The sequence below is a fragment of the Giraffa tippelskirchi genome, chromosome 9 (genome assembly GCF_054371585.1).
Source record: "Giraffa tippelskirchi isolate mGirTip1 chromosome 9, T2T-mGirTip1v1.2.pri, whole genome shotgun sequence".
NCBI lineage: Eukaryota > Metazoa > Chordata > Mammalia > Artiodactyla > Giraffidae > Giraffa > Giraffa tippelskirchi.
Window position 1 is genome coordinate 82,141,152 of NC_137283.1, and position 26,368 is coordinate 82,167,519.

The 26,368-nt window shown below is 40.6% G+C and overlaps 1 protein-coding gene and 1 long non-coding RNA gene across 12 annotated transcripts in view; one reads left to right on the plus strand and one right to left on the minus strand.

The window, feature by feature from the left end:
* Positions 1–26,368, plus strand: part of CD109 (CD109 molecule) — a 198,790-nt gene that overhangs the window by 101,353 nt on the left and 71,069 nt on the right. For all 11 annotated transcript variants that reach the window (XR_014065411.1, XR_014065410.1, XR_014065412.1 and 8 more), the window contains 3 exons: positions 14,275–14,314; positions 17,221–17,305; positions 26,088–26,184. Coding sequence is in view for 8 of the 11 variants with exons in the window: in XM_081530095.1 (XP_081386221.1) it covers positions 14,275–14,314; positions 17,221–17,305; positions 26,088–26,184 (222 nt within the window). In the remaining 3 variants the exon portion in view is untranslated. The remainder of the gene's footprint in view (positions 1–14,274; positions 14,315–17,220; positions 17,306–26,087; positions 26,185–26,368) is intronic.
* Positions 1–26,368, minus strand: part of LOC145521485 (uncharacterized) — a 147,054-nt gene that overhangs the window by 69,147 nt on the left and 51,539 nt on the right. The gene's annotated exons all lie outside the window — the stretch shown is intronic.

Here is a 26,368-nt window from a genome sequence, read left to right on the forward strand (position 1 = left end):
TCCTAGAGCTCTTTTGTGGGTTCTTTGGAGCACCCCTACCATTGCTGGAGGTCTCTCATCCAAACTGTTTTCCATGCTTTTGACTATCTCCTCTGGCTGGCTCTGTCCTAACGGCTACATCTTCAGCTCCTGACTGTCTGCAGGACACCTCTGGCTGCATCTCCTGGGGTTGCCTTAGGCCTCTGGAGGCTGGTTTTGATCAGGATAGAAGCAGCCTCATGCTGGCTCTCTTTTTTTTTTTGCACTTTCAGTTCAGTTCAGTTGCTCAGTTGTGTCCAACTCTTTGCGACCCCATGGACTGCAGCACGCCAGGCCTCCCTGTCCATCACCAACCCTCGGAGCTTGCTCAAACTCATGTCCATTGAGTCAGTGATGCCATCCAACCATCTCATCTTCTGTTGTTCCCTTCTCCTCGCGCCTTCAATCTTTCCGAGCATCAGGGTCTTTTCAAACGAGTCAGTCAGTTGAGTGGAAAAGCTCCTGTTTTCTTTGCTCCCTGAAACTCAGCACAGCACCCTCTTCCAGCTCAGCCTTCTGTGCAGCAGGTCAACAGCAGTATTTTTCTCTCTAGGATTTTTGGGCATGTCAAGTGCCTGACCGCTGAAGCTTGAGGTTGCTCCCGGGGGCAGGCATCCAGCTCTCTGGATTGTCCAACTGAAGCCCTTTTCCTTAGGCTTGACGTGAGGGGCAAGCAATTTCCACCTGATCCCTGGGGGTAGGGTGTGTGAGACTCCTAGCACATCAGAAACTTTCTTAAAATTCCTTTTGAGTTGATTTTCTTTTGGTGAAAAGCTGCAAAACCAGTTTTTGGAGCCCTCCTTTGCAAGTCCTGCCCGCTAGTCTTGCACATTCCTGGGCTTGGGAATGTGGCTGTATTTGGCCTCTGCTGTCTTGGGAGGCAAAGCCAAAACTGAGTCTGAAATAGTTCCATTTTAGCAACCTGTTATGTGTGGATGTAAAAACTTTTAGTGCCTTTCTTAATCTTTAAATACAAATTAAATCCAGACACTGGAGATCAATGCTAAAGCAGATTTTTACGAAGTTAACATGTTCATAAATGAACATAAATGTGCAACTAAAAAGAGTCCATCCAATCCTTTAATTCTGTTTCTGGCATTTCTTTTTATTCCAGCAGCGAGATTTGAAAGAAGCTGACCCACAGTTTTAAAAATATACATCTTTAAGCAGTCAGGTAGTGTGCCATATTTTTTGAGGTTTGTTAAAAAATAAAAGCCCTCTTATAGCAGTTGGATGGCTTCATGGTTAGAGAAGGGAAATCAGTAACTGCAATAGCAGGTCTTAGTAATTCATGTGTGTCCAATTTGCTCCGTAGTCATAGCAGATTTTTTAGGAAGGTAGTAAAGATAGTCTGTTTTCTGTCTTTCCCCTTTCATTTGACTGATTTCCATAATATACACCATCACCATGAACTATTGATGTAGGGATAAAGGGATAAAGAAGTCCAGAGATTACCCAAGAGTACCTCTGGGTTCTTCTTTTCCATTCTGCTTTAGAAGTTGTTTAAAAATCTAACTGAGATGGGCTCACATGTAATACAGATGAACATGTGTGCTGAAGAGCAGGTTTCCTAAAGGAGTGCTTTCTCCCTGGAATAGTGACCGTATTAAGGAAAGCAGAGCTCCGAAGACCTCGATGAGTTCTATTTTTTTTTCCCTGGAAAGGTGTTTGCTTAGAAGATATGCTGCCCAAATATTTAAGCCTTCAGGTCAGCTTCTCTTCTGGTTGCTGGTAGAGTGAATGAGCACAAGCTGTTCATGAGCTAGAATAAATATTAAAAACTCATTTTGAAGCAGATTGTTGGTTTGAAGGGATTCCCAGGTGGTGCTAATGGTAAAGAACCCACCTGCCAATGCTGGAGCCATGAGAGATGTGGGTTTGATCACTGAGTTGGGAAGATCCCCTGGAGGAGGGCATGGCAATCCACTCCAGTATTGTTGCCTGAAGAATCCCATGGACAGAAAAGCCTGGTGGGCTACAGTCCATAGGGTCACAAAGAGTCGGACAACTGCTTTGAAAGTGAAGGAAAGTTTAGTAAATGGAACTTTACCTCGTACAAAAGGTCTAGGGTTGTTTTTTGCTTCATGTTTTTAGTTTGATTTAGTCAAATTTAGTTGAGTTCAGCTAGAAATAACGGAACAAAATGGAAATAAATTTTAGTTTTTAGACCAGGGGTCAGCAAACCCTGGCCTAAAGACTGAATGAAGCCCAACACCTGTTTCTGTAAATAAAGTTTTGTTGGCACACAGCCAGTCTCATTTGTTTGTGTTGTCTCTGGCTGTTTTGCATTGCACCAGCAGGGTTGAGAAGTTGTAAGAGGGACCATATGGCTTGCAAAGGCTAAAATATTTACTGCTTTGCCTTTTATAGAAAAAGTTTGCAAAAACCTTTTCTGGACTAATGAAAGTGTTCCTGTGGTTATCTTCGTTATCTATGGCATAAATGGCTACTGGTTCTCTGAATTATTATTCATTTAAAGTATTTCAGTATCTTCTATATTATTGATTGTATATTTTGTAAAAATATTTTATAAAAAAATACTAGTGAAAATTGGTATGGCCCGATTGCCTAATGACCACATGTTGAGAATGTCAAAACTTATTTCTGCTTTTTAAACTCCTGGAACGGTAAAATAATTTCCTTCTAGATTTGCACGTCACATCTTATAAACATCCTGGGAAAACCTCATCTGGTACAAAGCACACTATCACCACTCAGTTACTAGATGATTTATTGATTTCTTGGAACAATTTAAGTGACAATGGAAAGAAGCCCTTTTTCTCCCACATTTTCTTCAGTTTTCTGTGATGACTGTCTTCTTTCATTCCCAGACGTTCATATTCCTTCCAAATGCAGCGCAGAGAGTTAAGGTTACTTCATGGGTCACTTGGCTGGTGGCTGTGCCTCCTCAAGGTAGTCTGAAGGCTCTGAATTTCTTGCAGGAGATGCTGTGAGATAACTGAGGCTAATCTGATGAGCCCACGAGTAAGAACCAGCCTGGGGACAAAAATCAATGTGTTCATTCATTAATATGTGCATTCATTCAACAGACCTTGAAAGGATGCTGAATTAAGTGCAGTACCCTCAATGGCTTCATAGTCTGTTCCAGGTGATGGACACAAAGCTAATGATTATAGTATATTAAGTAAAGTGACTGAGTTATACATAGGATATTTGGGAGAGAAGGGCATCTAATCCAACATGGGGAGAGGCGATCAAGAAAAGCTCCCTGGTGGAGACTTAACTCCAGATAAAGGAGTCCGGGACATTAAAAAATATATATTTATTTTATTTTTGGCTATGCTGAGTCTTCACTGCTGAGCATGGGTTTTCTCTAGTTTTGGCCAGCAGGGGCTACTGTGTACTTGTGGTGAGTGGGCTTCTTATTACAGTGGTTTCCCTTGTTGGGAAGCATGGGCCCTAGGGCACACGGGCCTCACTTTTTGTAGCACATGGGCTAAGTTGCCCTGAGACACATGCAATCTTCCTGGACCAGGGATTGAACTTGTGTCCCCTGCATTACCAGACCAACTTACCTGCCTCCTGAGAAATCTGTATGCAGGTCAAGAAGCAACAGTTAGAACCAGATATGGAACAATGGACTGGTTCAAAACTGGGAGTTGAGTATGTCAAGGCTGTATATTGTCACCCTGCTTATTTAACTTATATGCAGAGTACATCATGTTAAATGCCTAGCTGGATGAAGCATACGCTGGAATCAAGACTGCAGGGAGAAATATCGATAACCTCAGATACGCAGATGACACCACCCTTATGGCAGAAAGTGAAGAGGAACTAAAGAGCCTCTTGATGATAAGGCTTGCTGAATGGATACAAAAACAAGACCCCTATATATGCTGTCTACAAGAGACCCACCTCAAAACTAGGGACACACACAGGCTGAAAGTGAAGGGATGGAAAAACATATTTCATGCAAACGGAGACCAAAAGAAAGCAGGAGTCGCAATACTCATTTCAGATAAAATAGACTTTAAAATAAAGGATGTGAAAAGGGACAAAGAAGGACACTACATAAAGATCAAAGGATCAATCCAAGAAGAAGACGTAACAATCATAAATATATATGCACCCAACATAGGAGCACCACAATATATAAGGCAAATACTAACAAGTATGAAAGGGGAAATTAACAATAACACAATAATAGTGGGAGACTTTAATACTCCACTCACGCATATGGATAGATCAACTAAACAGAAAATTAACAAGGAAACACAAACTTTAAATGATACAATAGACAAATTAGATTTAATTGATATTTACAGGACTTTCCACCCCAAAACAATCAATTTTACCTTTTTCTCAAGTGCATGCACATGGAACTTTCTCCAGGATAGATCACATCCTGGGCCATAAATCTAGCCTTGGTAAATTCAAAAATATTGAAATCATCCCAGCCATCTTCTCTGACCACAATGCAGTAAGATTAGACCTCAATTACAGGAAAAAAACTATTAAAAATTCCAACATATGGAGGCTAAACAACACGCTTCTGAATAACCAACAAATCACAGAAGAAATCAAAAAAGAAATCAAATTATGCATAGAAACGAATGAAAATGAAAACACAACAACCCAAAACCTATGGGACACTGTAAAAGCAATACTAAGGGGAAGGTTCATAGCAATACAGGCGTACCTCAAGAAACAAGAAAAAAATCAAATAAATCAACTAACCCTACACCTAAAGCAACTAGAGAAGGAAGAAATGAAAAACCCCAGGGTCAGTAGAAGGAAAGAAATCTTAAAAATTAGGGCAGAAATAAATGCAAAAGAAACAAAAGAGACCATAGCAAAAATCAACAAAACTAAAAGCTGGTTTTTCGAGAAGATAAACAAAATTGACAAGCCATTAGCCAGACTCATCAAGAAACAAAGGGAGAAGAATCAGATCAACAAAATTAGAAATGAAAATGGAGAGATCACAACAGACTCCACAGAAATACAAAGGATCATAAGAGACTACTACCAACAGCTATATGCCAATAAAATGGACAACTTGGAAGAAATGGACAAATTCTTAGAAAAGTATAACTTTCCAAAACTGAACCAGGAAGAAATAGAAGATCTTAACAGACCCATCACAAGCACGGAAATCGAAACTGTAATCAGAAATCTTCCAGCAAACAAAAGCCCAGGACCAGACGGCTTCACAGTGGAATTCTACCAAAAATTTAGAGAAGAGCTAACACCTATCCTACTCAAACTCTTCCAGAAAATTGCAGAAGATGGTAAACTTCCAAACTCATTCTATGAGGCCACCATCACCCTAATTCCAAAACCAGACAAAGATGTCACAAAAAAGGAAAACTACAGGCCAATATCACTGATGAACATAGATGCAAAAATCCTTAATAAAATTCTAGCAAACAGAATCCAACATCATATTAAAAAGATCATACATCATGACCAAGTGGGCTTTATCCCAGGAATGCAAGGTTTTTTTAACATACGCAAATCAATCAATGTAATACACCACATTAACAAATTGAAAGAAAAAAACCAGATGGTTATCTCAATAGATGCAGAAAAAGCCTTTGACAAAATTCAGCATCCATTTCTGATAAAAACCCTCCAGAAAGCAGGAATAGAAGGAACATATCTCAACATAATAAAAGCTATATATGACAAACCCACAGCAAACATTATCCTCAATGGTGAAAAATTGAAAGCATTTCCCCTAAAGTCAGGAACAAGGCAAGGATGCCCACTCTCACCACTACTATTCAACATAGTTTTGGAAGTTTTGGCCACAGCAATCAGAGCTGAAAAAGAAATAAAAGGAATACAGTTAGGAAAAGAAGAAGTAAAACTCTCACTGTTTGCAGATGACATGATCCTCTACATAGAAAACCCTAAAGACTCTACTAGAAAATTACTAGAGTTAATCAATGAATATAGTAAAGTTGCAGGATATAAAATTAACACACAGAAATCCCTTGCATTCCTATACTCCAATAATGAGAAAACAGAAAGAGAAATTAAGGAAACAATACCATTCACCGTTGCAACAAAAAGAATAAAATACTTAGGAATATATCTACCTAAAGAAACAAAAGACTTATATATAGAAAACTATAAAACACTGATGAAAGAAATCAAAGAGGACACAAACAGATGGAGAAATATACCGTGTTCATGGATTGGAAGAATTAATATAGTGAAAATGAGTATACTACCCAAAGCAATCTATAGATTCAATGCAATCCCTATCAAGCTACCCATGGTATTTTTCACAGAACTAGAACAAATCATCTCACAATTTGTATGGAAATATAAGAAACCTCGAATAGCCAAAGCAATCTTGAGGAAGAAGAATGGAACTGGAGGAATCAACCTGCCTGACTTCAGGCTCTACTACAAAGCCACAGTCATCAAGACAGTATGGTACTGGCACAAAGATAGAAATATAGATCAATGGAACAAAATAGAAAGCCCAGAGATAAACCCACGCACATATGGACACCTTATCTTCGACTAAGGAGGCAAGAATATACAATGGAGAAAAGACAATCTCTTTAACAAGTGGTGCTGGGAAAACTGGTCAACCACTTCTAAAAGAATGAAACTAGAACACTTCCTAACACCGTACACAAAAATAAACTCAAAATGGATTAAAGATCTAAACGTAAGACCAGAAACTATAAAACTCCTAGAGGAAAACATAGGCAAAACACTCTCCGACATAAATCACAGCAGGATCCTCCATGACCCACCTCCCAGAATATTGGAAATAAAAGCAAAAATAAACAAATGGGACCTAATTAAAATTAAAAGCTTTTGCACAACAAAGGAAACTATAAGCAAGGTGAAAAGACAGCCTTCAGAATGGGAGAAAATAACAGCAAACGAAGCAACAGACAAACAATTAATCTCAAAAATATACAAGCAACTTCTGCAGCTGAATTCCAGAAAAATAAACGACCCAATCAAAAAATGGGCCAAAGAACTAAACAGACATTTCTCCAAAGAAGACATACAGATGGCTAACAAACACATGAAAAGATGCTCAACATCACTCATTATCAGAGAAATGCAAATCAAAACCACAATGAGGTATCATTTCACACCAGTCAGAATGGCTGCTATCCAAAAGTCTACAAGCAATAAATGCTGGAGAGGGTGTGGAGAAAAGGGAACCCTCTTACACTGTTGGTGGGAATGCAAACTAGTACAGTCACTATGGAGAACAGTGTGGAGATTCCTTAAAAAACTGGCAATAGAACTGCCATATGACCCAGCAATCCCACTGCTGGGCATATACACCGAGGAAACCAGAATTGAAAGAGACGTGTGTACCCCAATGTTCATCGCAGCACTGTTTACAATAGCCAGGACATGGAAGCAACCTAGATGTCCATCAGCAGACGAATGGATAAGGAAGCTGTGGTACATATACACAATGGAATATTACTCAGCCATTAAAAAAATACATTTGAATCGGTTCTACTGAGATGGATGAAACTGGAGCCCATTATACAGAGTGAAGTAAGCCAGAAAGAAAAACACCAATACAGTATACTAATGCATATATATGGAATTGGAAAGATGGTAACGATAACCCTATATGCGAGACAGAATAAGAGACACAGATGCATGGAACAATTTTATGGACTCTGAGGGAGAAGGTGATGGTGGGACGTTCTGGGAGAATAGCATTGAAACATGTATATTATCGTATGTGGAACAGAACACCATTCCATGTTCGATGCATGAGACAAGGGCTCAGGGCCGGGGCAATGGGATGACCCAGAGGGATGGGATGGGGAGGGAGGTGGGTGGGGGGTCCAGGAAGGGGAACACATGTAAACCCATGGCTGATTCATGTCAATGTAGGGCAAAAACTATTACAATATTGTAAAGTAATTAGTCCCCAACTAAAATAAATAAATTTATAAAAAAAAAAAAAAAAAAAAAAAAGAGCCTCTTGATGAAAGTGAAAGAGAAGAGTGAAAAAGTTGGCTTAAAACTCAGCATTCAGAAAACTAAGATCATGGCATCTGATCCCATCACTTCATGGCAAATAGATGGGGAAACAATGGAAACTGTGAGAGACTTTATTTTCTTGGGTTCCAGAATCACTGCAGATGGTGACTGCAGCCATGAAATTAAAAGATGCTTGCTTCTTGGAAGAAAAGCTATGACCAATGTAGACAGCAGGTTAAAAAGCAGAGATATTACTTTGCCGACAAAGGTCTGTCTAGTCAAAGCTATGGTTTTTCCACTAGTCATGTATGGATGTGACAGTTGGACCATAAAGAAAGCTGAGCGCTGAAGAATTGATGTTTTTGAACTGTGGTGTTGGAGAAGACTCTTAAGAGTTCCTTGGACTGCAAAGAGACCAAACAAGTACACCCTAAAGGAAATCCTAAAGGAAATCAGTCCTGAATGTTCATTGGAAGGACTGATGCTGAAGCTGAAGCTCCAATGCTTTGGCCATCTGTTGCGAAGAACTGACTCATTGGAAAAGATCCTGATGCTGGGAAAGATGGAAGGCGGGAGGAGAAGGGGACAGCAGAGGATGAGATGGTTGGATGTCATCACCGACTCGATGGACATGAGTTTGAACAAGCCTTGGGAGTTGGTGAAGGGCAGGGAAGCCTGGTGTGCTGCAATCTGTAGGATTGCAAAGAGTAGGACATGCCTGAGTGACTGAACTGAACTGAACCCCTGCATTGGCAGGTGGATTCTTCGCCACTGAACCACCAAGGAAATCCAGAAGTCCGGAACATTCTTTCGATCATTCAGGTGGAGGTGTCCAGAAGATGTATTTGAGATAAAGGTTTAGAAGTGTTTACTGTAGAGATGGCAGTTAGCACCATGAGAGTTGGTGAACTAACTTATGGGAAGAGCACGGGGCTCAGGATGGGAAGGTCCAACACTTCAAGATCAGAAAGGACCATTAAGGAAACAAGGAACAATTCAGAAACATACTCAAGAGTACCAGGAGAACAGAAGATGTAACAATGTCTATAGACAGAATTAGGGGGAGGAGACTGTAAACAGAGAGATGGAAAATCCAGGTATTGTCAGGGATGATTGGCAATGTAGGAGGCAGGAAGGGAGACTTCATTTCAAATGTAATCTAATGTAACTACTTGTGTTAAATAATTGCCTAAATGTTGGTTTCAAGGCTGTTTAAAGGAGGCCCAAATACATTAGTTAATTTTCTGCATTTGTCAAAGCTAGCACTTTTATTCAATATAAAGCATGTTATTTTGAGAACTTTTTTGTATCAGACACTCTTTTAAGTTGACATGTCAAGGCATAAACTATGAAGGGTGAAAACATGACCCCACGTGGACCTGGCCATGAAGGAACTTGCAGCAAGGGAAGCCATGTACCTAAATATTTAGGATACAGGGTAAAACATGATGAAGAAGGGCTGAAGTGCCAGGAGGCAGAGAGATTACTTTAATTTTAGTTTCTTTTTTTTTTTGTTTTGTTTTCAAACTTTAAACTATTTTGTATTGGGGTGAAACCATTTACCTCAGGTTGGGACTTGAACCCAGCCAAAACCCACGGTGACTGGTTTCAGGACTCAGGTTCTTGATGTCTCATCACAGAAAGAATTCAGTGAAAGACAAAGTGATAGATAAGAAGTGGATTTATTTAGATTCAGAGGGAAGCCCACTCCATAGACAGAGTGTGGACCATCACAGAGGGTGAGTGCTGGCTGTGAAATGTGGGGTGGCTAGTTTTTATAGGATGAGTGATTTCATATGCTAATGAGTGGGAGGATTATTCCAACTATTTTTGGGAAGGGAGGGAGATTCCAGGGACTGGGCTACCGCCCACTCCTTGGTCTTTTGACAGTGCCTTGGAACTCTCATGGTGCCTCTGGTTGTGTCATTTAGCTTGTTGATTGAGGGTCGAGGTCTAATCAAAGTCGACTTGTCTGCCATCTTGGACTCATTTGATTTTAATTGGTTTATGTTGTGTTCTTGGGTTGTGTTATTCTTTCAGAAGTTGTGCCCTGGTCTTGTCCTCCTGTTACAGGGGTGTAGCGATTAACAGTGTGGTGGTAGTTTCACGTGCACAGTGAAGGGATTCAGCCAGACATGTGCATGCACCTGTGTGTGTGTTTAGTCACTTCAGTCATGTCCCCATGGACTTGCAGCTTCCCCAGCTCCTCCGTCCATGGGATTCTCTAGGCAAGAATACTGGAGTGGGTTGCCATGTTCTCCTCCAGGGGATCTTCCCAACCCAGGGATCGAACCCACGTCTTTTACGTCTAACCTGCGTTGGTAGGTGGGTTCTTTACCACTAGCACCACCTGGGAGGCCGATACCTATATTCATTCTTCCCTAAAGAAGAATAATGCCAGCCTCCCATCCAGGCTGGCACATAATTGAGTAAAGTTCCAGGTGCTATACAATAGGTCTTTGTTGGTTATACATTTTGAATATAGCATAACCTTCCCAGACTCCCTAACTATCCCTTCCCTCTGGCAACCATAAGTTTGTTTTCTGAGTCTGTGCGTCTCCTTCTGTTTTGTAAGTAAGTTAGTTTATATCATTTCTTTTTAGACTCCACATATAAGGGATGTCATACGATATTAAAGAGATTCCTTTTAGGTTGGGGAAACAGGGAAGCATGTAATATTTGAGCTAGGTCTTGGCAGGTTAGAGGTGGGAGTGTGTGTAAGTCAAGCGTAGGGAGCTGAGAGCAGAAGCACAGTGCATGAGCAGAATTGCTCTGGTCTGTGTCTGCTCCATCTTGAGACTGACCCTCTGAAGCTGAGGGCTGTAGTTTACCTTTACAGAGCTTCATACCATGTTTTACACGTGATACTCACTTGGCGTTTGCTATATGAACTTAACTTCATCAGCAGACATCATCATTGTTAAGTTGCTTGTCCACAGCCTTACCAGGCGTAAAGCAAAAAGTAATTTAAAGACTAGAATTCTCATGTTATCAGTAAAACAGGTATTACAGGTAGATTACCTTCTTGATTTGATTTTTGAGGATAACAAATCAAAACTTATAAATGAATTAAAACCATGTGATTTATACCATTCCTATATGTGACATGAAAACACTTTAAGAGAGAAGAGACAAATATGAGATTCTTAGACTCATCAACACAGTTTCTTTGGGATCTACTGTAAATGAAAACATTGAAGCCAAGCTTTAGACAATTATTTTGTTGACATGTAAGTAGTTACATTTGTCTTATACTTTGAAATGAACTGTATCCTTTAAGGATTAAAAAATAATTGCTGGTGTGCACTTTATTTATTAAAATTTAATTTTTTTATTAAGGTATAGTTGATTTATACTATTATATTAGTTCAGGAGATGTAGTTACTTTCAGTTCAGTTCAGTCGCTCAGTCGTTTCCGACTCTTTGCGACCCCATGAATCGCAGCATGCCAGGCCTCCCTGTCCATCACCAACTCATGGAGTTTACCAAAACCCATGTCCATCGAGTCAGTGATGCCATCCAACCATCTCATCCTCTGTCAACCCCTTCTCCTCCTGCCCCCAATCCCTCCCAGCATCAGCGTCTTTTCCAATGAGTCAACTCTTCGCTTGAGGTGGCCAAAGTATAGGAGTTTCAGCTTCAACATCAGTCCTTCCAATGAACGCCCAGGACTGATCTCCTTTAGGATGGACTGATTGGATCTCCTTGCAGTCCAAGGGACTCTCAAGAGTCTTCTCCAACACCACAGTTCAAAAGCATCAATTCTTCGGCGCTCAGCTTTCTTCACCGTCCAACTCTCACATCCATACATGACCACTGGAAAAACCATAGCCTTAACTAGACGTACTTTTGTTGGCAAAGTAATGTCTCTGCTTTTAAATATGCTATCTAGGTTGGTCATAACCTTCCTTCCAAGGAGTAAGCGTCTTTTAATTTCATGGCTGCAATCACCATCAGCAGTGATTTTGGAGCCCCAAAAAATAAAGTCTGACACTGTTTCCACTGTTTCCCCATCTATTTCCCACGAAGTGATGGGACCATATGCCATGATCTTAGTTTTCTGAACGTTGAACTTTAAGCCAACTTTTTCACTCTCCTCTTTCACTTTCATCAAGAGGCTCTTTAGTTCTTCTTAACTTTCTGCCATAAGGGTGGTGTCATCTGCATATCTGAGGTTATTCATATTTCTCCTGGCAATCTTGATTCCAGCTTGTGTTTCTTCCAGCCCAGCGTTTCTCATGATGTACTCTGCATATAAGTTAAATAAGCAGGGTGACAATATACAGCCTTGACGTACTCCTTTTCCTATTTGGAACCAGTCTGTTGTTCCATGTCCAGTTCTAACTGTTGCTTCCTGACCTGCATACAGGTTTCTCAAGAGACAGGTCAGATGGTCTGGTATTCCCATCTCTTTCAGAATTTTCCACAGTTTATTGTGATCCACACAATCAAAGGCTTTGGCGTAGTCAATAAAGCAGAAATAGATGTTTTTCTGGAACTCTCTTGCTTTTTCGATGATCCAGCGGATATTGGCAATTTGATCTCTTGTTCCTCTGCCTTTTCTAAAACCAGCTTGAGCATCTGGAAGTTCACGGTTCGCGTATTGCTGAAGTCTGGCTTGGAGAATTTTGAGCATTACTTTACTAGCGTGTGAGATGAATGCAATTGTGCAGTAGTTTGAGCATTCTTTGGCATTGCCTTTCTTTGGGATTGGAATGAAAACTGACCTTTTCCAGTCCTGTGGCCATTGCTGAGTTTTCCAGATTTGCTGGCATATCGAGTGCAGCACTTTCACAGCATCATCTTTCAGGATTTGAAATAGCTCAACTGGAATTCCATCACTTCCACTAGCTTTGTTTGAAGTGATGCTTTCTAAGGCCCACTTGACTTCACATTCCAGGATGTCTGGCTCTAGGTGAGTGATCACACCATTGTGATTATCTGAGTCGTGAAGATCTTTTTTGTACAGTTCTTCTGTGTATTCTTGCCACCTCTTCTTAATATCTTCTACTTCTGTTAGGTCCATACCATTTCTGATCTTTATCGAGCCCATCTTTGTTTAGATTAAACAGATAATGATATTTTAAAAAGCCAATATGTTATTTATTTGCTTTGGTAAACTTAGGGAATCAAAATTGGAATACACATTTCTTTAGTGGAATTTCTTGGCTATTTTGAAGTGGTTCTGTTTAATGTGTTACCTATGATTAGGAATCGACAGATCGAAATATGAGGAGTTGGGGGAAAAAAGATATTCTAGGCCAGACGTTTTCTTTTTTGTTGTTGTTTACTTTGGGGAAAGCTCTCTCTGTTTGTTTAAAAAAATTTTTGTTTAAACTTTCACATTGTATTGGGGTATAGCTGATTAACCATGTTGTGGTAGTTTTAGGTGGTCAGAAGAGGGATTCAGCCATACATATGCATGTATCCATTCTCGACCCCAAATTCCCCTCCCCTCCAGGCTGCCGCATAGCATTGAGCAGAGTTCTAAGTGCTAAACAGTAGGTCCTTGTTATCCGTTTTAAAATAGCGGTGTGTACATGTCCATCCCAAACTCCCTAACTATCCTTCTGCCCATCCCCCACACCCTGCAACTAGACGTTCCTCCTCTAAGTCTATGAGTCTGTTTCTGTTTTGTAAATAAGTTCTTTTGTATCATGTCTTTATAGATTCCACAAATAAGGGATGTCGAATGATATTTCTCCTTCTATGACAGGTCACACATTTTCTTGTTGATCTTGGAAAAAGAAATGGTATCTGTTAAAATAGGGTAGAGTATATTGACTTAAGGATTATAGTAGAAAATACTTTAGGCAATTAGGAAGATAAAGGGTATTGGTCCATGATGATTTTGTATCCTCAACTATTTTATATATTTGAATAATGTGTAATTTTATTTTCTTCATTGGTTAGCTTTGATAAGGATATACAAACCAAAGTTGAAGTCATTTCTTGTTAGTTTGCCATGCTTCATAAATTCATAAATTATCTGATTTAATTTTGTTCTCATTTCACAAATGAGGAAAGTAAGGTTAAGCAGTTTGTTTCAGTGACCTGCAGTGAATTAAAGAGACAAGTCACCTTTTTATGTTAGTGGATTGTTAAGAAAAACTCATGAAATTCACAGATTTCATGTTGCAGGTGATTAAAAATAAACTTCTGTAAGTTGAAATAAGTTGTTTTGTTCATTAAATAATTATAAATGTAATTTAAAATTTTTCTAAATATTTTTGTGAGGTGAGTAAACAAATGAAGTAATTAAATAGGAACTCATTTATTTTCTTGTCTTTTTCTTCTTTCTCCCAATAGGACCAGACATATTATCAGTCATTTCAGGTTTCAGAATATGGTAAGAATTCTTCAACTTATTTTGAAGGAAAATACATTTGTTCCTTTCCACAGGGAAAAGAGAAATTTCTAAGAGATATATTATTTAAAGTAAAAATCCCAATGGAGGTAAAATCCTGATATTTCTTATCGGTCTGAACATTTTTTCTCTGTAAAAGATGATTATAAGAGTAAAGCGGGAATGAGATTGCCTATAGTCCCATGATCCTACTTCTTTTTTTCTTGGGCACAGTTATTCTGTTTTTGTATTTTGCTGTGATCATAACATATTTAAAATTATTATTATTTTCTTTAAAGCATAACCTCAGTGATGTCCCGATTTTCCCATGTCACTTGGTCAACACTAGTAAAGACCGGCTTTAACTTGGGTAAATCCTCTTCCTGCAGGTGCCACTTTTGTAATACCGTAGTTGGAAACACGTAGGTGTAAACAATGTGGGACCCACCAGTTTTTTGTTGGTGCAGGGAGAAGAGGAAAGCTGAGAGTGAGTGCATAGGGTCCCAGTATTAGTTACACTTTGGACAACTGTTCTGAGGTTGTACACAAGCTCTTTTGTCTGATTTGTGTTATTTTTTGAGAGTGTGTCTCATTCAGGCATTAGAAATTTTGGAAAGTCATCTGCTAGCACATTTGTGGCTCCAGTCCACGTGTCTCTCACAGCATTGTCACAGCTCAGTTTCATGATCAGCTGGAACAGGGAGCAGCAAAGCTTTTTCCTATAAATGGCCAGATAGGAAAACTTGATGCTCTGTGGCTCACATGGCTCTGTCATTACTCAACTTTGCCATTGTAGCACACAGCAGCCGTAGACAATATGTAAGTGAAAGTGGCTGTGATCCAGTACAATTTTATTTATGGATGTGGAAATTTCGATTTCACATGATTTTCACATGTTATGAAATACTCTTCTTGTGACTTTTTTTCCCCAGCCAATTAGAAATGCACAAACCATTCTTAGCTCATGCTGGTCTTTGTTTACTGACCTCTGATCTAGAACTGTTTTGTCCAGTTTAGGGGTCACTCAGCACATTGAATACTTGAAATGTGGCTGATCCAAATGGAGATGTGCTCTCAGTGTGTAAAATACCCAATTCAGAAGATGGTATAAAGAAAGAAAAATAGCTCATTAATAATTAAATTATTTATATTGATTACATGTTGCAATGATAATATTTTGGATACATGAGGTTATATATAATGTTGCAAAAATTAATTTCACCTGATTTTTTTTTTTCCTTTTTAAATGTGGCTGCTGGACTTATGAAATGATACCACCTGGCTCACATTTTGTTTCTTTTGGACAGCCCTGATCTCAAGACATAAGTCAGAGGTGGCTGTGACTCTCATAGGCTGTTTTTATGTCACGTGGGAGTGGTGCTGGGTGGTTGTATGTTGTTGAAGGAGGTGTGTCGTGGAGGCAGAACTGATTGCCAACCTGTGATATCTGAGGAGGGGACATTCTGATTTCCTTGTGCTGAGGAGATTCCACCCCTGGGTGGCCCCGACTTTTGTGCTGGTGCAGAGTCCTGGACTGGTCTTGGTCTTGGAGTGTCCAGGCCCTCCAGGGTCTTTCTCCTGGAGCTGGAGGCTCTCCTGTGCTACTGATTCCTTGGTTGTCTTGTTTCTTCTCTTTTACTAATTGTTATGAGATGAATCTCTTTCACTGGTCAGTGAAGTTAAAGAAGAGAATTATTTCTATAGATTTGTTTAGATTGGTAGGAAATATTTTTTTTTAACTCCAGTGAAGTGCTCTGTATTAAATAATATTACTATTTATAAAATATTTCATAGCTTAATTATATTTGTTGTTGTTGTTGTTCAGTCACTAAGTCATGTCCGACTCTCTGTGACCCCATGAACTGCGGCATGCCAGGCTTCCCTGTCCTTCACAATGTCCTGGAGTTTGCTCAGACTCATGTCCATTGAGTTGGTGATGCCATCCAACCAGATTGCATTAAATAATATTGCTATTTATAAAATATTTCATAGCTGAATTATATAAAGCCAACCAAAGTAGGGGTTTCTAATTTGGGGATTACCTTCAGGAACCAGTACCTGTTGCACAAGAAAAGCATCATTACTTGTAGCCATATCTTAGTAATTAACTAGAAATCCTAGTACACAACTTTCTCTTCATGGGATTCCACTGGGTTAGACTGTCACCAGATTTGCCTTTGATGGTCTCAAGGGATGCAGATTCTCTGTGAATGCATGTATGTCAGCAGACAGAAGGAGAGTCTTAGGGCCTCAGGATGTGCTTTTAGAAACCAAATTGGAATAAAGTCCTCAGAAGTAGCTATTTATCAAATAATATAGAAATATTCTAACAAGTAGTAAGCGCACACTAATGGGTGACAGTTGACTGAAAAAGCTGGCCTTCTGGTGCTCAGATGGCTTTGCCTCTGGGGTTCTGATGCAATTTATTTATTTTTAGTTTAATTTTTTCTGTTAAACTTTTTATTTTGTATTCGAGTACAGTCGATTAACAGTGTTGTGATGGTTTCAGGTGAACAGTGAAGGGACTCAGCCATACATGTACATGTATGCATTCTCCCCCAATCTCCTTCCCACCCAGGCTTCTACATAACATTGAGAGGAGTTTCCTCTGCTATGCAGTACGTCCTTGTTAGTTATCTGGATACAGTTTAGATTTTGCCAGTGGGAGGCTTCACAGACACAAGTGTCCCAGCAGCCCTGCCTTTCAATGTCTCGTCACCAGCCTGATAGGGTTTCAGATTTTGAATGGCATAAAGTACTTTCATCTATGTGTTAACATGTATTTGGAGCCTAATGAATTTAAGTTTAAATAATACCAACTCCTTTAGAACAGTTCTATGCTCTAGTTTGTTAAACTGTAAAATGAGAGGCAATGGACTGTTTAAAATATTCTTGCTTTTCTTTTCCAGTATTACCAAAGTTTGAAGTTGCTTTGCAGACACCATTATATTGTTCTTTAAATTCTAAGAGTTTAAATGGTACCGTCACAGCGAAGTAAGTATCATATTGCTTTTTATCACTATAAACTGTTGTGAAACTGCATGACAGCTCTTTCTATACTCCAGAACATGAGCTCAACATGTTACTTATTAAAATACCCCAGTGAACAGGAAACAAGTGTTTATAATAAATAATTAGGCATGGAACACATCTGCACAGGTCTTTGCAACAATTTCTCTGCTTCTAAGCTGATCCAATCATAAAATATTCCCCATAGGCTAGTGTGTTTCCAAGACTAGTCAAGAGATTCTGCAGGATTGAAAAAAAAAATCTTTATCTTTATTTATTCCTCATTCAGCTGACATGGGTTAAGGCAAGTTACTCTTTAAATGCTAATTACTTTCTCTGTCAATAATGGGTGTTGAGACTTTGGGGAGGGTTTGGTTCCCTTGGGGCTTCCCTGGTGGCTCAGATGGTAAAGAATCTGCCTGCAATGCCGAAGACCTGGATTTGATCCCTGGGCCAGGAAGATCCCCTGGAGAAGGGAATGGCTATCCACTCCAGTTTCTTGCCTGGAGAATTCCGTGGACAGAGGAACCTGGCGGGCTACAAGTCCATGTGGTCGCAAAGAGTCAGATGTGACTGAGCGACTGATACTTTCATTTTTTTCACTTGGTTCCATTACTGCAATTGGCAGATGAATCAGAATTCACATTCATCATCCATTTCAGCATGTATACACAGAGACTTCCAACCCTGCCCCCCTGTGTAACTTCTGTGGCTTTCATGATTTCATAATTTTGATCCACTGGCTTGAAGAGCACAGCATTTTGTTTTGCTGAGGCAAAAAGCATACTCGGATTTCCAGACCAGTGACTCGTGAAAGTATAGGGTGAACTTGCCCTCAAGTAAATCCAGCACTGATTACTTGGAGCATTTAAAAATTTTAATTTTTAAAATTTTTTTAAAATTTAGTTTTAAAATTTGTTGTCTCTCCCCATTTCCCAGGGTTTGCAAGGGCTTGGCTGGGGTGACACCTGTGACATAGGTCCCTCCTTGGCTACCTGTCAGTGGGCTGGAGTTTGCCTGGGTGGCCAAGGCCCCCTCAGGAGGAAGCCTGTGGGCTGGGGTCCCACCTAATCCTCTGAGGACCTGGGACTTGATGGAGCATTGCAGTACCCATTCCTGTTCAGTTGTCCCTCCTCTGTGTCACTTGCATCTCCTCTCCCAGACCAGAGAGCGGTCCCAGTAAACCTCAGCAGACTCCTGGTGACCTCCGCAGCTCTTTTGGAGAGGTGCTTGCTTTTCCTTCCCAAGAAAGGCTGTACCGTGCAGCATTTATGTTGTGTGTGTGTGTATGTGTGTGTGTGTGTGTGTGTGTGTGTGTGTGTGTGTGTTAGTGGCTCAGTCATGTCCGACTCTTTGTGACCCCATGGACTGTGGTGTGCTCTCCAGGCAAGAATAGTGGACTGGGTTGCCATTCCCTTATTCAGGGGATCTTCCTGACCCAGGGATCGAACCTGGGTCTCCTGGATTGCAGTCAGATTCTTTACCCTCTGAGCCACCAGGGTTTAAATTTATTTCATTTTTGATTGTGTTGAGTCTTTGTTGCTGCAAGGGGCCTTTCTCTAGTTGTGGCGAGCAGGGGCTACCCTTCACTGCAGTGCATGGGCTTCTCATCGCGGCGGCCTCTCGTTGCAGAGCACAGGCTCTGGGCGCACGGGCTTCAGTAGTTGCAGCACATGGCTCAGTAGTTGTGCATTTTGCGTGTGGGCTCTTCCCGGACCAGAGATGGAACTTGTGTCCCCTGCATTGACAGGCAGATTCTTATCCACTAGGCCACCAGGGAAGTCCTAGCATTTATTTTTGATGTGTCAATATCTGTACTCAGGTTTGTGAAATTTATTTCGTTTCAGAATTTATTTGTAATAGCTGGTAACACCTGTACCCCATGTCACCACTGTCTCCTCACAGTACTCCTCTCTTGTTGAGGGTCTGGGGCAGTGGCAAGCGTGGGCAGTGAGTTCACATACCAAAACGTCTGAGGACTCCTGTTTTAGATTCTTCTTGCAAACAAATCATGTCAATCCATGTGACATAAAGGCAAAAATGTGTCTACAATTTGTATACCAAGCTAGTTCAACTAAGAGGTAGCTTCCAATGTGAATGTGGGTACTGTGGCTGGATTTATGGTTTAGAAAACACATAAATGCCTGCTTTTTCATATTATTATCCTGCTCTTGATCTTAGCTGAAGGTCAAGCATTCTGTCTGGGTTTTATTTGGAATTCTTTGACTAACACGTATAAAACTTAGTGAGTGCAAATCCACATAAACCATCTGTGTGCACATGGATTAAGTTGAAAGTGGATATCTTCTTTTTTTCTGTTTTTAGTTTTCAGGCATGTGCCAGGGATTTAAACATCGCTAGTTAAAACAGTGGTTCTTAAACTCTGGTAACTGTCTAGAAAATTTATTATACACTTTTCAGGGAGGGTGAATCCCTTGAAGCCACAACACTGATTGCCTCTTCCTCATGCCAAGCAGAGCCCTGGGGACCTCCCGGCACAAAGGTCTTTCTGTCCCCCATTTCTTGTAGGCAAGATTCCAGCCTCCATGACCTTTTCTGAGATGCAAAGGGCAGACTTTGGAGGACTTCCCTGGTGATCCAGTGGTTAAGAAATGGCCTGCTAATATAGGGGACATGGGTTTGATTCCTGGTCCGGGAAGATTCCACATGCGATGGGCTCAGTCTCCACAACTACTGAGCATGCACTCTATAGAGCCTGTGAGCTGTAAGTGCTGAAGCCCTTGAGCTCCAGAGCCCATGCTCTGCGACAAGAGAAGCCACCCCAACCAGAGACCTGCCCCCTGCATCTAGAGATTAGTCCCCACTCACAGCAACTAGAGAAAGCCCGGGTGGAGCAACAAAGACCCAGTGCAGCCAAAAACAAATAAATACAAAGGGCAGATGGGAACAGTTGTGGGGCAGATTCTTGACCATCTGAGCCACCAGGGAAGCCTGACTATGTAACTGCTTCCTATTCACCAGGGAGAGGGGAGCACAGTTCTTGAGGCGCTAGCCTACTGTGTTCCCCTTGTGTCTGGCAAAGAAGTCAAGCCACTGTTCCCTTTTCTTCCATACTCGGTCTCCATATTTCTGGTTGACATGGGTGCACAGAGAGCCAAGATTTTGGCAGCGTGTTCCTTCAGTGCAGGGACCTTCTGACGTCAGGTGATGATGGGTGAACTGTGACCTTACCTGGAATGAAGAGTGCGTCATCGAGTAGTTAACATCTTCCATTTGCTGGGGGGTTTAGTTCTGCAGAAGAGCTCAAAGACACTGTTACGTGTATCCCTTGAGGCAGAACCAGGATCCTGTCCTGAGGCTGCACTATTCTTTCTTGACTGCTCCTCCCTTGTCTCTGTATCCTCTCCTTTCCCCGATTAACAGCTGTTTGTACACATCCTTTGGGAGGCAGGAAAGGGGACACAGAAAGGTTTTTGTGCCCAGGAGCCCCACAGGGTCCCGTTCGGTTTCAATCGCATTATGTCTAAAAAAAAAAATGTACCTACCTTGATTAAAATGTGCTTTATTCTTAAAGAAGACTAACCATCATCCGAGCCTTCGGTGAATTGTAATGTGTTTGCAGTAGTGAAATCGAAGATCTCTGATCACAGATCACCACAACAAATATAATAGTGATGAAAAAGCTTGAAATATTATGAGAATTACCAAAATCTATCACAGAGACTTGAAATGAGCAGATGGCTTTGGGAAAAGTCTACTGGTGTAGACTTGAGTATCAAAAAGTGAAAGTGTTAGTCGCTCAGTCATGTCTGACTCTTTGTGACCCCATGGACTGTAGCCTGCCAGGCTCCTCTGTCTATGAAATTTTTCAGGCAAAAAGAGTGGGTAGCCATTCCCTTTTCCAGGGGATCTTCCTGACCCAGGGGTTGAACCCAGGTCTCCTGCAATGCAGGCACATTCTTTACCATCTGGGCCACTAGGGAAGCCCTTGCTTTTTGCAAGATTGCCGCAAAACTTCAATTGGTAAAAAATACAGTATATGTGCACTTCATAGTATCTGTGAAGTGCAATAAAGCAAAGCACAATAAAATGAGATCTGCCTGCAGTCCACTCCGAGGACTTCCTTCCTGTTACCACTCCTTCCTTGAGGCTTCAGTTGCCTAGGGGTGTCCACAGTGGGGGCCAAGGAAGGCGGTCTGTCCCAGGGCAGCTCAGATCTTATGTGTGAATTCAAATAGTGGCTCCCAAGATGGCTGCGGAGGCCCTTTACTTGAGGTCTGTGGATAAACGATCCTTCTCCACCCCAGTGTTCATGAGTTCTCAGTCTACCAGTGCATTTCAGGAGGGTCTGCTTTTACTCAGACTGTGTGTATAACTTGCAACTTTGCAACAGATTCTGGAAATCTTTTGACTAGCAAGGTCTTTTACCAGTCTGTAAAAATTGGCATAGAGCTAATTTATAAATACTGTGTCCTGGAGAAGTTACCAGGAAGTAACTGATGGTGAAGTTACCATCATCTTGTGTCTATTGAGAACCCATCTCTCCTTCCTTCAGGCTCATCCTTCCAGTTTGCCTTGGATTGGGTCTCCTGTTGGGAGAATCCTGGCCCACTTCCCTTCTCACCTGTGTCTGAATTCTTCCATTTGGTATCTTTAACCTTCTGCTGTTTAGTGGCATCTTCACTCTGTGTTTAAACATTTCTGTCACTGAGGGAAACAAACCCTCTCTGATGATCCTGCCTCCTCCTAGCTGCTGCCCCATCTCTCACCTCTTTGTAGAGTTCCAACTGCCTGTTTCTGCTTCTTCATATCCTGTTTGTTCTTCATCTCCCTGCATTCTGCTTTTCTCCTTCACCATGGATTGAAACTGTTTTCACTACAGCACAAAGCCCTCCTTCTTGCCTTGTGGCTACTTTCTTAGGCTGTTACAGATTTTTACCCCCCCATGCAGCACTGGACATTGCTGTCCTCTCATTTTCTTTCTGGCTTTTCTCCTTTTGCTTTGGTTACTCCTTTGAGACTGTAGACAGTGTCCACGTTGTAAACATTCTTATTCCTTAGAGCTCCATCTTTGGCTCTCTTTTCTTTTTTTATGCATTTACTCGGAGTTTTCTTCTCCATGGCCAGAGCTTCTGCTGCTCTTTATAATTTGATGAAACCTGAATCCGTACCGGGCTTCCCTGGTGGCTCAGTGGTAAAGAATATGCCTGCTAATGCAGGAGATGCAGGTTTGATACCTGAGTCAGGAAGGTCCCCTCGAGAAGGAAATGGCAGCTCACGCCAGTATTCTTGCCTGGGAAATCACATGGACAGGGGAACCTGGCTGGCTCCAGTCCATGGGATCCCAAAGAGTCCAACACGACTTAGTGCCTAAAAACAACAACAACAAAATCCGTATCTCCAGCCTACATTTCTAGCTTGACAGTCAGATCCTTATGTCTCGCTGCTCACTGGACATTGCCCACTAGGTGTCCCACAGATGCATGAAGCAGGTTGTCTTCCCCAGCCTGGTTCTCTGCATCCTTCTCTTGGGGGACTGCACCTCCCTCTCTAGCTGCCCAGGTCATCTGTACTTTCCCGACTCTCTCAGTTCCCACAGCCAGTCAACCTCCAGTGCTGGTGATCTGTCTCCTTGTGAAAGTCGCTCAGTCCTGTCTGACTCTTTGCGACCCCATGAACTATCCAGTCCGTGGAATTCTCCAGGCCAGAATACTGGAGTGGGTAGACTTTCCCTTCTCCAGGGGATCTTCCCAACCCAGGGATTGAACCCAGGTCTCCCACACTGCAGGCGGATGCTTTACATGCTGAGCCTCTCTCTCTTTAATAACTCTCAAATAATCCATCCCCTTTTCTCCACGGGCACTTCCTTCATTCAGGCCAATGTCTCTTTCTTTCTTCAACTACTATTGTAGTTTCTTAAAACTGTTTCCTACCTCCATTTTTGCGACATTTAGTCTTTTCTCTCGGAGAAGGCAATGGCACCCCACTTTAGTACTCTTGCCTAGAAAATCCCATGGACAGAGGAGCCTGGTAGGCTACAGTCCATGGGATCACTAAGAGTCGGACACAACTGAGCGGCTTCTCTTCCACTTTCCCTTTCATGCACTGGAGAAGGAAATGGCAACCCACTCCAGTAGTCTTGCCTGGAGAATCCCAGGGACGGCGGAGCCTGGTGGGCTGCTGTCTATGGGGTCGCACAGAGTCAGACATGACTGAAGCGACTTAGCAGCAGCAGCAGCAGTCTTTTCTCTACTTTGCATCCAGACTTCTTCTTGTTTCCTCTTTTCCTTCTCTCTTTCTTCTCCTCCTCTTCTTGCCCAAATCCCTGCCTCTTCTGTGTTCTTTTTTTGCTAAAAAAACCAACCTAATTCTATTGCCCTTTTGCATGAAAGTTTTCAGATCACTGCCTTGAGGGTGAAGTTCAGAATTTTTAGTGTTTCTTACCAAGTTCTTTTCTAGTTTCTAGTCTTTTGAAACACCTCCCCCAGCCCCTCATCTCCCCTCCCAAAGTCTCCTCCCAAATTTTACCTGTGCATCCTAGAATGCACAGTGCTTTTTCTGACCAAGACGCCTTTACACAGATAACTTCAGTGTGTGGCTTCTTGCCCCTAAGCTTCTATCCTTAGATCACATGGCTAGATCACCTCTTTGAGGGTAGGTCTGTGTCGTGGTTACTACCACAGTGCCAGTCATGGAGTGGGCTTCTAATAAGTGCCTATTGAAAGAATAAATAGATAAAGCAATGTAACTCTGAAGATTTGTTTCAAGCTATGTGTAGCACAACAGAGGCCTCTATACCTAATCAAAAGCCTCTTATTTTGAGTGAACTAAATTAAGGTGTATGGGCAATAGTTTTGGTTTTGTCACCGAATTAGGAAGTAAAGGGAAGGACTTGAAATCCAGTTGTCTCTTGTGTGTACTTTGAAAGATGAGTTCTGTTGTCTTACCACTTGGAGAGTTGTTATTAAGTTATACAAATGATTAGCTCTCATAGTCATCTCTATGAGCGGATGATAACAATTTTGGTTGCTTTTGCTAGTAGCCATCTGACCCATCAAAGCATAGTTGATGTGCAGAGGATTACTGGAAATTTCCTGGAGAAGAAGGTTAACACTCTCTTTTAGTTTAAAATTTTTTAGCTGAGATGAATGAAAACATGCATTTGTTTATTAGCTTTGATGTGAACATCTGCTCACTATTCCCACCTCATTAAAATAAATAATAGATTCTTTCTTCTCATCATACTAAGTTTAAGAGGATTGTAAAGAAAATAACATGGCATACATCTAGTTACTTCCATAACATTTGTGGACAGTAGAACTTAAAAAGTATTATTTTTATAATCTAAGGCTTATTAAAATGTAGTTATTATTTGATGAATTGAGACATTTGTATCCTGGAAATGACATGGAAAAAGTGGTGGGGAGAAATATGAATTATGATAGGCTCACTTTTTTTTAGGTATTATTTTGTAAACCTATTGTGCTATGGTTGTTTTCTGAAAAAAAAAAAATCCTTGTTTTGTTAATGATATCATAGAATATCTTTGACTTATTTAAAAGTTGTTGAACTGTTACTTCCTGAATGATTATTTCCCAAAGCATCTAGATTCTGTTTAGCACAATAATGTCAGTATCCTTGTTTCATGATTATCATAAATAAATCAGCTTGGGACTTGGAAAGCTAAATCCATGTCACATTTAAATCAAAATTAAAAATATTTGTGTCTGAGAATACTTTAAATAATGCATGAATTCTCAGCTCCCTGTACTATCATGTGATATAACTTTTAAAATATGTTCTGGTATTCTATTTATGCATTTATTTAATTTTTAACAAGATATAAGCAGAGTTAGGTTTTGAGAACTCTTTTGAATGTATGAATTTGATGCTGACATTGCTACCTGGGGGTTTCCCTAACTTTATTGTTTGTGTTTGGAAGGTTGGTACATTTGAAGATGGACTGCTTTATTTTTTTAAATTTTGGAATATGCTATATTTTATTATCAGTTTTTGAATTGAGTTGATCCAGACAAGGGGATGTTTTCTGTGATCCGGATGAGGGATTCAGGAAGCAGGAGTTAACAGTCACATTTTTAGAGTGCAAAATAAAATTAGCTTTCATGTTTGGCTGAGCATTTTGTAATAGAGATGGAAGGAACCCAGGAAACGCATTGACGGAAGGCTTTCTGACAGTGAAATGATTTACCAAAGACTGCCTCTCCTTTACATGAGGAGTCTTTCCCATCATGAGAGAGGATACAGTTAAAAAGTAGAATGCAGATCAGCAAGAGAGATATCTTCTTGACTCAAGAAGGCAATTTTGGTCATATGGATAAAAACATTGCTCTTATTTTAACTTTTCTTTCAAAAAGTGAATTTTCAATAGCTATGACCACATTTGATGCCCTGGTTAATATTGAAACATGCAGGAATGGGCCACAGTGAAATGCAATCTCAGCTAACATTTTAAAATGTTGAAAAGTTACAAAGTCTCCTGGGCATGCAGTTAATGGGCCAGTCCAGACTTCTAAGAATAAAATATTTTCATAATCTTTTAAGAACTCTTTCAACAGGAAACTGTCACTTCCAGTTATAGTCAGGTTTTCTCCAGGAGGCTGGGTAGAGTTTGTATGTTGTGAATTGTTTTGAGGTATTGTAGTAAAAAATCTTCCCACTTTGGAGACTTAGTATCAAGGATCACCATTTATTAAGCACATTCCTATGTTTTAGTTTTAAAAATTTGTAGTAAGAGCATGTTTTTAATATAATTCTTTTAAGTTAGGCCCCGTTTATTATTTTTCAGGTATACATATGGGAAGCCTGTGAAAGGAGACCTAACACTTACATTTTTACCTTTATCCTTCTGGGGTGTGAAGAAAAATATTACAAAAACATTGCAGGTAACTTTTGCAGATATCTTTTAACTTGTAATGGGGAAAAACTATGTGTACATTCCCCAGAAATAAGATTTTATATTGAATTAACAAAAAGTTGAACATGAGAAAATCAAGAGCTTTCTATCATTGGACAAATGAGAATTTGCCTATTTATTAAAATAATTAAAGTGGAAATAGAACCTTTGTA